Below are 11,989 nucleotides of genomic sequence, written 5' to 3'. Positions count from 1 at the left end.
GACATTCGGGCAAGATGACCCAGAGCGGGAAGGGTGCCCAGGCCAGGCCAACACGAAACAATTGGCGTGGGATAGCGGGAGGACTGCCAGCAGCAGACCGGGCGGGCAGGCTCCTGTATGAACCTGAAAGCAAACAAACTCACTGCCAAGTAGCACTACTCCTGCTCCAAGGAGGATCACTTATTGCAGTTTGAATTATTAGCTCATTTGTTGTAGTAAACCACTGTGTGGACACAAGGCGCTGTGAGGACACCAAACTAAAATTACATCTGTGTGCAAAAAAAGGCCCAGGAGTATATTTGTATGCCTGCTTTGCTATGGAAGTGTTATTCAAAGCACAATATAAATCATTATGTAAAAATCAAAATACCTTTGGTCTCTGCAATGTACCGGACATCAAAGCACAAGTTCAGTAAGTTAAGCAGAACTGCTAATACTTGATGCTCAAGTAGATCTTCTGTAGTATCTAATTTATACTGCTCTTAACATATGGGGCATTTGCTTTGGCAAATGAACTTAGCAATGTTTCGTGCTTTCCCAGCACACAACCATTGTACTGACTCAGTAAATCACTGAAACAAAATCACTGCTTTAGGGGAACCTTCCCTTCTTTCTCCATTTGCTGCACCTTCCCAACTTAAAGAAAAAATTAAGTGGAATAATTTAACACCTGGACATTTTTTCTGCATCATCTGACCAATTTAAAGTAGCTGTACAAAACACCAATCTAAAATCCTGCATTGTAGGATAGGGAGTCTTGGTAAGTAACAATAAGCAACCTTTTTATGTGTGACTGGGGCTTGAGACTGTCCCCAAGCCATGGACTTGTTGGAATCTGGGTCCTCTTTGGTTTTCTTTCAGGCTTGAAAAACATACACCGGGGACTCTAGCATATACACATAAATCTTGTCAGTTAAATACAGATTAACGGGAATCAGCAGGGAGTAAAAATACTTCACTTTCTTATGGTAAACACCATAAAACATGGTAAATACTTCAGTTTTATAGCAAAAACTAAGTCCTGCCATCCCCACCCAGCACTCGGTTCCTTCTTTTTTAGGCATTTGGCTTTCTTTGCAGCTTAAGTATTATTCCTAGTAAGCAATATTCGTTCCCCATACTTCCCTAACTATATACGAAATACTAATTTCATATGCTCTCAGTGAAGTCCTACTCAGTGAGTTTTACTAACACGTTCCCAACTAATAGTGTTTTGATGTCTCAGTTTGTGTTCTTCGTTACAGAAGTCCAGTCTGATTTCTTAATCTTTGCAGAAATGGAAAGGGATTTTTTTGTAGGATACCAGATGGTGAAAAAAAGGAACAGAAGAGGACATAAGGTAATTTTCCAGGTAGTCTAACCGGTCCGTAAGTCAAGGTGGCATATGCTTGTAGTATCTTAACTCCTAACAGCATAAATCTCTCGCATACCACATAAAGTTGGGATCCTTAATACCCATATCACCTTTGAAAATGCTGTGAAGGATTTAACAAAAATGCTTTTGGTCACTTAGGCCAAGTTAAAAGATTGTACTCGCAGCCCACCCACTGGGACACAAAAATGCACTGCTTCAAACCTCTGTGCAGGTAATATGTGACTACAGAGGCTGAACTACTTGGAAGATAACCTCAGCTATGCTAGGAGAAAGAAAAGCGAAGATAATGGAAAAGAAACAGCTATAATAACTATCCGTAAGCACACATGGCCTCTACTTCAGCACCCATAAAACTTAAAAGGATAAAAGAAAAGGAAATTGCTTTCAAAATAGCAAAGACAATTTTATAAACATTTCTTCTTATCCTTTTATAGGGTGTTGGAGTTGTTGCCCTGTTTCTGGTATTAGGAGTGCTGCGTGTATTAGCTTTTAGCATGAAGAGAGGTATACTCCAGGAAAGTCTTTCCTTCACTTTCTGTTCTAGCCTGCATATGCCCGCGCATTAAAAGTGTACATTTAAAAGTGTATTTTTTTTTTTTCTTAAGCAGCCCTATTGAAACGGTCACTCGGCTCTTCGACCAGCCCAAGGGTGCCAGTAGTATCGTCCTGCACATAAAACCAGCTTGCACTGCCTGGGCTACATTTCATCCTGTCCCATGGCTGTGAACAGGGGTCTGTCCTCGTTCTGAGCAGCTGTGTGGCTGTACAAAGCAATGATCACATTTGAAATCAGTGAAGAAATCCAACAGTGACCACAGTGGCTTCCCTGGACCAGGCTTAGGTTTTGCCCTTTTGCAACCAGCATAGCTTTAGGCTATCAATAGCTTTATAGCTACTGCAAGTTACTTAAGCGAGGGTATAGTTTGACTGTCCTTCCCTTGGAATGCAATGCCAAGTTACACATCCAAGTCCCTCCTAAGCCTTGTTTCCCTCCCAGAGTGATACTAAGGCTTTTTTCTTTTAACTGGATTGGATCCTAAACCCAAATCATGGTGCAGCCCCAACACATTCCCAGGAGGAGCAAAGAGGTGCCGCAGCCGGGAACTGCTCAAGAAACCCCAAGGGCACTGCGGCACCTGCAGCAGTTTTAAAAATGTGGAATGAAAACCTGCTTTGCTGCCTAATATGTATCTTTTTAAAGAACTTAATGGAACTAAAAGGAGGAATTTGCTGCAACCTAAGAGTAATTTGTGCCTTTGAAACTCATCCTGAGTTTTGCAAACTTTTAGTCATTTTAGAAGAGCTGCACTCAATTCAAATCCTGAATTGCACTGGGTGTAAATTGTTTCTCTCCTAGGAAAAGAGAACAATGGTGTGTACTTCACAACTTTCAGCTGCAGATTTCACTCTGGCCTCAACATGAGCTTGTATAAATTCAGAGCTCACCAATTGTTATGGCTTTATCAAGAACCTTATTAGTGATCATTAAAAATAATCTTGCTTAGAAGGGGACTGCTGTGTGCAAAGCCCATCTTTCCTATTTACTTTGTGACTATTAATGGTCTTTTTTAATGTTTATACATTAGTGCAAGGAATAGTGTTAGCATAATTCTAGTGTAAAATAAAACCAGCTGTATCCATTATAAGTGCATTACTGCCAGGAACTGTAAATATGTTTATGCCTGATAGCCTTTTGACTCAATAATATCCTGCTATCTCTGTTGGGCAGGCAAGTTTTTAAACCAAGAAAAGACAGGTTATGATTTTCATAACCAAACTGTGTTTCTTTTTGAAGTATGTTATCTAAATTCAAATTTTAAGAAGGTCATTAAAAAAATCTGTCTGTGATTTTAAAGGAGAACAATTGAAATGTCATCTTCAAAGTGGTGGCAAGAAGGTACAATGTGCACTAAGAACAAGTTATTCCTCCCAGATATACACATACGCAGACAAACCCTGCCATATCATACCATACAAACAATTTTAATTGTGTAGTTACAGTCAATAACCACTCCTAGTCAGAACATTTCTGCATAAAGAAAATTGTGATACACTTATAAAAACAGCCAGCTGTAACAAAATAACTGGTGTTTTCATAGCAATAAACTCATAAAAAAGAAATACACCTTTATACAGAAAATTTATACAGCTGTAGCTTTAAAATTGATTGTAAACCAAAGGAAGACACATTGCAAACATCAATTATTTTCACATTAATTGCATAAGTTTCTAAGGTGATCTATTAGTTTTATTTACCTAAGCTTATTTGCATGATAGTAAAAATTGCATACAACAATAAGAGTGAAGCTTATAGTATGAATTGCTTGGATAACATAGAGCACTTTTTATAGGCAACTGTGTAAAGCACATTTTCTCTATTTAAAACTTTTAAGACACTTTGTTTTACTGCCCATCAAAATACATTTATAAATAGAAAAAAAAATCAGTATGATAACAAGAGAAGCAATATTACATTTAACGGAAACTTCCAAAAAAATTAATTACAACATGATGCTGCAGGATCTACAAATAAATAATGAGGACTAAATTGTGTTTCACATTTTCTTTTTCATTTTCTTTAAAACCATGTAACAATGAGAATGGAAAAAAAAAATACAGTGACCTTTATTTCCAAAAGAAAACAAATCTGAATTACGGCAGTGCCATATAATACAAGGCATTTGTTGGCATATGTTATCTTTAAACTGCATTCCACAGTCTATAGTTCTTTTGTAACATACAATAGAACAAGAGTAACAAACTCTTTTTATTTTATTTTTTTAAATAAATGTGAGTTTCCAAAGATCAAGTGTGGAGTGCTACAGTAATAATTAAAAAACGAGAACAAAACAGAAACAAAAAACAGTAAATCACAAAAGTTGTAATGCTTGTCTGAAGGCTCCAGAATCAAAATCACTGGTATCATGCTTATTGGGTACACTCACAGTGTATCCAGTGAACACAAATTAATATCAAACAATCCTCAACGCTTCATCTGTTGCTGCGAAGCAGTTTGTAAAACAGAGTAAAACATCTAGTGCAGTCTGCATTATCCTTTTTTTCAACTTTTGTGCAAGTTTTGGAAGATTCATTGGCCAAACAATGAATAATAAAGGTTTTTGACAGAACGCAAGATGGAATTTTCATTTCATTAGTAAATACCAGTGGCACTGTTGAAAGAAAATAATACTTTTAGATCAGTCTTTCAATTCAGCATTAATTTCTGTGTTCCCTTCTACCGATAACTCTTCTTCTAGTTTAACTGAAAAAAGCGTGTTTGCATTTTTGTCTTGGATGCTGTCTTCTAAATCCTTGAGCAACTCTTCTTCCTTGTACTCTGCAACATCCACCTCCAAACCAGAATTGTCCTTCAGCTTCCCATGGTGCTTGAGATAGTATCGCTGGTTCTGAAAGAACTTGATAATGGTGTACTTGGGCAGGTCAAGCTGAGCGGAGAGAGTCTGGATTGCTTCTTCATCTGGATACAGGCCTACATCTTGTATGAAACTCTGTAGAATCCCTAGGGCTTCAACAGAAATCTTTGTTCGCGGTCGGGGTTTCTGACGATTTTCATCCTCAGATTCAGCTGGTGATGCTACTGTCGGTTGCCTTGGGGGTAGTCTGGGACCTGGTTGCTGTTGCTGTTGCTGTTGCTGCTGTTGCTGTTGCTGCTGCTGCTGCTGCAAGACAAAGCACAGCATTTTTTTTGTACATGTATTCTTGCTCAGATTTTGTGTTACCAAAAAATCTGGGGCGGGGGGAGTGGGGAGGAATTGCAAAGCTATAAACAAAGGCTTAGTAAGTTTAAAGAACAAAAAGGGGGGGGGGGGGGGGAGAAAAAGAAAAAAAGGCCCATTATTGGTGAACCAGAATTAAAATATGAGTTAGAACTCTCTGCATACCTCGCATGTGTCTATATGTGTGTGAGCAGAGACAGGGGATAAAGGGACTGTGGGATACGGACAGAGAGGTGGAAGGAACACTCTGGCTTTGTCTGACTGAAAGCGCCGATGACGTGACATTGGTGCGGTTTAGCTGACAAATTTTAATGAACATGCTCCATGAGTCAAGTGCAGACAAGACAAAATGCTAAGTAGGTGACATAGTATAGGATTAACTTGACCAGCTTAGCCAGAACTGTAGCAAGGGCAAAGTGAGAAAAGTGCCAGATGAGGGCAAATGCACAGGAGCTCTGCCAGCAGCAGCAGCTGCTGCCCAAAAACAAGGGCTGCAAATCTCTAGCAATAGACAGGCTAAGGGACTGGGGCGATCAGGGAGAAGGAGAGCATTTTAGCTAAGTGCGGAAATATCCCACTGCTGATCTGACCTTAGCATGCACTGAAGTCTTGTCAAACTTGCAAACGATACGACAGAATGCGTTAGCTGGAAGCACCTAACGTCACACTGTCAAACCCGGCCTCGGCAAGGACAAAGAGATCTGGAGGTAGGAAATCTGTATTTCCCCTTCTGGCTCTGCCCTCTCTTGCCTGTGGTCTCAGAGAGGGTCTGTCTTGCCTGTGTTCAAGTATCCCAACATATAAATAGGGAACAAACATATTTACCTGCTTCTGTGTTTGTGCTGGGGATTATTTAGTTAATATTTATAAAGCGCTAAGATGCAAAGCTCTAAATAAGTTGCACTATTATTATTAGAAGGGAACATGCTGCATTCCAAAAACTTGGGCAGTAAAAATGAGCCAGTATGCACATCAGAAGAATACGATAAAGCAAATCACGATGTAAATAATTAACAAGAGCTTAAAATGAAGTTTTGCAAGCATGGATTCAGAAATGTTCTTAAAAGGTGAGGCACTGAGCCCTAGGGACAGAAATGTTTTTCTCATCTACCACCGGAGTACAGTAGACTATAAGATCATGTTTAAAATCTAAAGTAAATTTATCAGCTACTGTTTTTGTTGACAATTCTTTTGCTTCATAGCACAGGAAGCACTGGTTAGTAAGATATTTTGGATCAGCAAATTTCTTGTCATATGGTACAAACCACCAGTTATTATTAAAAAACAACAGCAGCAAAACAAGCAGTTGCTATCACTACATTTCATTTCCCTTTGCAAGTCTCCCCTCGACAATTTTTTTTGTGTGTCGGTAGTGGTTTCCAAGCTTCCAGTTGCAGCTCACTTGCAGACCCTAAGAAGCACAAAATACTGTACAAATAGTATAAATATTATAATTATTTAATTAATTATAATTCTGTCCACTTTGCAGTACCACTCGTAGTTGTGGAGACTTCACATAGGTCTCAACACCCGGTTTAGAAGCCACTGCTTTAAGTGATCTTATTGTAAGGTCTGACACAAATGCTAGTGGAATTAGGGCTCTTGCCTCATCCCTATTCACATCCTTTCATGTTTTATGGTCTGTGAGCAGTCCCATTCAAGGCTTCAGTCCCAAAGAGATCCAAGACTACTCCCAGCACATTAAATTCTTACAAGACTGGAGGCTTTGTACATACAGTTTGAAAACTTGTGTCTTAGCTACATGTTTATGCATCTACAACAATTACCATGTAGAAGAGTAGAGACAGAACTCAGGCCCAATCTCCCAATCCTTACTCTCTACAAGTCATATTAAGAGATTACAATGCAACTGCTTATGTGAATAATATTTGCGAGATCAAACACACAACTTTTATCAACAAGGCAAGAAAATCTAAGTAAGTGGCATAGTGGTTGAATGTTTATGCTGTGCATAACCTTCTCCTTTTATCCCCTTAAGAAGCAATTTTATTAAAAACAATGTACATTTTCAGACAAGTGCTGTTTTATTACTTAATATAGATCTTTTTCTCTCTTTTTGCTAAATCAAACAGCAAGTTTCCAGGCTTTCACAATTATTTTTGTACTTGATATCCTAAGGGATTGTCTTATTCAGTTTGCTTTATCTTTAATATACACTCGTGTTGTTTCTGGCTGCAAGATAACTCTATCCTTCCTAGCTTTGTAAATATTTTTCTGTATAGGTAATACAAATGATACACTGGGTCTCAGCTGAGGTTGGGAAAGGATGGGGTAATATCTGCCCTTTAAGAGGGAGCACTTAAAAGGCTGACCTCAGGTCTTTTGTGAAAGGGGATTAAAGAGTCCCCAGCTCACAGAGACGGCAGTCCGCACCGCCGACCTGGGCTACAATATTTAGCAAAACAGCCAGCCACGCTCCCGGTTCACGGTGCCCGTTTGAGCAAAGGGTGGGTGCAGCCCCCGGAGGAGGGGGGCACTGCTGCGGCTGCCCCAGAGCGCAGGGCTGCCGTTTCCAAGCTCCGTGGCGTGGATCCTGCATCCCCTCCTCTCTCTCCCTGACACGGTGCCCTTGTGCCAGCTCACCTGCGGAGCAGCACCCAGCCAAGGTCCAGCGGTCAGCAGGCCTGGTAAGAAAGCGCCTCTATGCTCTCCTTTCCCAAGGGTGGTGGGAGAGGGGCTCTGAAGGAAAAACAAACAAACATTGACTCACCCCAGCCTTGACTGGGGTTAAAGTGGGATGAGGAATCCCCTTCCCTTCACTCCTACCCGGGTGAGCCGCCGCTGTTGAGGGTTCAAGCTTAGCTTTTGAACAGCAGCACAACAAGGTCCTCCCGCTTTGCTGGTAAGGTGTTTGACAACCGGTGCCAAACACCTCTGCCTTTCGGTCCTGACGCCTGTCTGGCCAGGGACAGCCAGCACGGAGGCCTGCCCTGCCCGGCACGCAGCTGCCTCTGTGCCACCGCGTTCACGCACATTTGCGAAAAACCACCGAACCGAAACAAAAACCATGGGTGGTTGCACGCTCTCCTTTGAACTCTGGTGGCGGACGGCAGTGCGCTCTTATCTCATACCGGGAGACCTGCATTTAGCCTGGCCGGGAGGAAAGAAACACTAATTTCCTTTGCTCCGTTTAAAGCTTTATTTACTTAGCGCTCTGCGGGATTGGCCAAGGTAAACTAACCTGAATCTGTTCTGCTGGCACATGGATAATGTGGGAAGGCCTGTCACCATGGTGATGAACTGCATTGCTTTCTTGTTCATAAATGGCATCGCGTTCAGGCTGAGGAAGACTGAGGAACCTTCGGATCATGGAGAGATTCTCCCAGAGGGTCCTGTTCTCTGGTGAGGGATCTTCTTTCCAACGTAACAGCTCACAGAGCCACCCCTTGAAGATAACACCAGCAAAACATTAGTTTTTTTCCTCACTTCACGAGGGGCAAAACGAGGGCAAAACGTGTATTTTAGAGGTGCTGCATTCTCTCACACTCTTCCCCAGTAGGAAAGGGCTTTCACCGTACAGGCTGGGCTTAAAGCAAACACCAATACACTGAGAGGCTGCTGCGTTATTTCACAGACCCTCGCCAACCACCAGCGTTTTGGAACGCACCTTCCCCTTGGTCCTGCACCACAGCGCTGTTGCTTGTTTGCTTAGAAACAAACTGGTTGATGAAGGCGGAATCCCTTACACACTCCCCTCCGCAGGACAGGGGTTTCACTGACGCCAGTATATTCTCTGTGCTGCCTATTTTCTTTTATGCAAGGCTACACCCATCTGAGGGCTTCAACACCGTGTTTCAGGAACTGGTAGATTGTGTGCTGAGCAATTTTTAAAATCCTGGTACTACTACTCAAAACGAGAAAGTACTTCAATTATCTGCCTTGACTGTAGGGCTGCCTAATGTCCATCATAGCAGTAGAGTAGCTCCCTAATGTCCTTTTAAAAGACAGGAATCCTTTGATTAGATGCAGTCAAGTAATACCTTCTTCCTATCTGCTACAAGTAGAAGTGTCTCTGCAGGTGAACTTACTTCAAGTGATACATGATTACCTGTTTCAGGATTTTTGTCATGGACCCAGAAAAAAACAGTCTCTCAGTTTTACGTACACTATTATGGCGTGGGGGGGAGCAAGATACGTCCAAGATTCTGATACACCCTTTATACCATTTCCACATCACAGGACAGCAAGTTGCCCAAGAGCTTACCTACTCTAATTCAGACATGGTTTTGGGATACATACTATCAAGTCACCTACAGAATCCCCTGCAAGAACTGCAGCAGTTGCTAATTTGCTTCTAGACAAGACATACAAGTTAATCTTGAAAATTTAACAATTGTTTTCTTACATCTTCTTAAAATTTAATTGAGGATTTTTTTCTTAATTGTGTACTGGTAGTTTTAAAAGAAGAGTACAAACACTCTAGCTAGCACTCTGTGCATCAGCAGTGATTTTTTTGTATATTAAAATAATTTAGAAACAAAATATTACATGTGTAAAACATGCATACTTCCTTTCTTTTAGCTTCAAGGATTTGTTTTCAAAACTAGTCCATGCAATTTTATTTCTTAATGCTGTAGGAAAGATAATTTGACATTTTATTGAATCAACAAATAATATAAATGTACAGAAGCTTTTAGATCCTTTTTATATGTACTGGTAGTTGAAAAATGGTTTAGCCGGACTAGTTTACTACTAGATACAATAGATACATAGATACAATATAGATATGTATTTTCTTGAAGACATTCATATCTTTAGCTAACAGTTAATAAATGCAGTGTAAAAATATTGCCACGATAGGAAGAGGTGAAAGTAAACAAATTATCTTAATGCATTCATATTGTATACGAAAATATTTAGTGAGGTGTGTATAAAAATTTGAAGTTCTCCTGGATATAAGTGGAAAACTGAACAAATGACACAGGAGAAAATGCCCCCAAGAAACAGAACCAATCAAAATGACAAATGTTAGAGAGATGGTGGTAGCAGAGCTGAGAAAGCAAAAATTTAAACAGGGCCAAAATCCGCTGGGTGCTCACTAGGTGTGCTAGGAAGGGTGGGGAGAGGGAGGAGAGCAGTGGTAGCAGAAGGGGCCCCCTGCACCCTGGGGATGCAGCACAGCCCATTCCTTGGCCACACATTGAGGGTGGGTGCCAGGTAGTGCCTCAGGGTTAAGCAAGCTGACTGGGAAATGTGGCCAAACGCCTTCATACAGAGCACATAACTTACAGTCTGTCCCAGCTGGAATCGTATGGCATATTTTTAAAACAGTAGCAAGGGTCTGTGGATTCTCCCTCCCCATCGTAAGGCACCCTGGGATGTCTTAGCAGGTTAATCTCCTTGCCCCTAACAAAATCAACATGTTGCTCATGGTTCTCTGCCCACCTTGCTTCCACGGGGACGCGTGCTGGATTACGCTCAACAGCAGTATTAGTTTTCTGCAGTGAGTTAAAAGAGGTGCAATCAGAAGGCATAGGTAGTTTGTTGGGGATGGAGGAGAGAAGAAGATGAAGAGAAACAAATCTAGATCTTTTAATTGAAATGCAGTTCTAAAATTTTCGATTAAAAAAAAGCCCCAAACCCACAAACAAAACCCCAGCCTGCCCCGAAGCATAAAAATTGTCCTTTGGCTGTCTGGAGTCTGCACTGCTTCACACTGAAACTGTTGGACCTCGTTCTAATGGTGGTGAAACAGAGAGCAGAGCTAACTATCACGGCAGTTCAGTGAATGTCAAAAAAAAAAGACAAGACAACCTGTCCTCTCCTATGGCACCTCTCTAAGGTACACAGATAGACTGGAAAAGAAATTGCATCATGCATTCAGAAGCTGCACGTATTTTGTCCAGTGACCACAAGAATCACAGATCTTTTGGAAAAAAGACAGTAGAAACTCTTTTTAAATGTCCAGTAGTAAAAATAATTCCTAACAATCACATTTTATAATAATTAAACTTATTTCACACAGTTTTTCTTAACTAAGAAATTCCTTTTCCCCTTATTGTCTTTTCTGTTTCTGTCTTTACTAGATCAGACCTTATTTTTATTAATTACTGATGGCTAACATATTTCCAGTATTTTTCTATCAACTTTTGCACTGAAATAATACTTCTAATTCCTTATCTAAAAATGATTTGATTAGCTGTAACCTGAAGCATGTCTCTGCTAGCCTTTCAGGGAAGCAGCGATTTTGAGATCCCAAAATCAGATACTTCTGACACGGTACCCAGAATAGACTGCTATTCTACTAAAATGTCTCCTTTCACTGGGTTCATCAAGTTTTTAAAGAAGTAGACATACTCTGGTGAAACATATGATGGGCAACATGGAAACAACCAAGTGAATTATTCTAAAATTACAAGGATAGGAACAATTTTTTGGTCTTCATGGTATATTTCTGAAAATATTTACGAAAGTTGATCTCCAAATATTCTCAGAAGAGATAGTGAACGGGCAGTAACAGAGGCTGTAGGGGTTTACTTAGTTAAGAGACTAAAAACTTTATACCAATATGCCTTCTTTTAGTTCAAAACAAACCAACCAACCCTAAGTATTTCATTTAGTTTCAGGTTCAGAATTCTGCATATGACACAAAGCTCATTCATAGAAGTCAGCTAAATGAGAATGTGTGAAATGTTTTTGTAAATTTCAGGAAAAGTGATCATACAGACTTTTCTAATGGTGAATTTTAAGTTCTGTAAAACTTGTAAGTTTTGTTTCCGTTTGATCTAAAGAAGTAGGAACTGCTGTAGTTAATGCAGTTGAATTTATAAGTGAACATAACAAGGCTGATTTTTCTCCTCTTACACTCATTTAGGTCTAGAGCAATTTCTGCCTAGTTCAAACAATTTATTCTGAA

At 40.3% G+C, this 11,989-nt stretch overlaps 1 protein-coding gene across 7 annotated transcripts in view; it reads right to left on the bottom strand.

The window, feature by feature from the left end:
* Nucleotides 1-3,339: 3,339 nt before the first annotated feature.
* Nucleotides 3,340-11,989, bottom strand: part of SATB1 (SATB homeobox 1) — a 94,149-nt gene continuing 85,499 nt past the window's right edge. For 4 of the 7 annotated variants that reach the window (XM_030009228.2, XM_030009230.2, XM_030009227.2 and 1 more), the window contains 3 exons: nucleotides 8,315-8,518; nucleotides 7,717-7,812; nucleotides 3,340-5,058 (listed from right to left, as the gene is read on the bottom strand). In XM_030009228.2, the coding sequence (XP_029865088.1) occupies nucleotides 4,573-5,058; nucleotides 7,717-7,812; nucleotides 8,315-8,518 (786 nt within the window). In that variant the 3' untranslated portion in view covers nucleotides 3,340-4,572. The remainder of the gene's footprint in view (nucleotides 5,059-7,716; nucleotides 7,813-8,314; nucleotides 8,519-11,989) is intronic. The other 3 variants (XM_030009232.2, XM_030009233.2, XM_030009234.2) reach the window with 3 other exon arrangements.

This window comes from Aquila chrysaetos, chromosome 3 (assembly GCF_900496995.4).
Source record: "Aquila chrysaetos chrysaetos chromosome 3, bAquChr1.4, whole genome shotgun sequence".
NCBI lineage: Eukaryota > Metazoa > Chordata > Aves > Accipitriformes > Accipitridae > Aquila > Aquila chrysaetos.
Note: the sequence above shows the minus strand (reverse complement) of the source record. Positions and strands in the feature narration are given on the sequence as shown.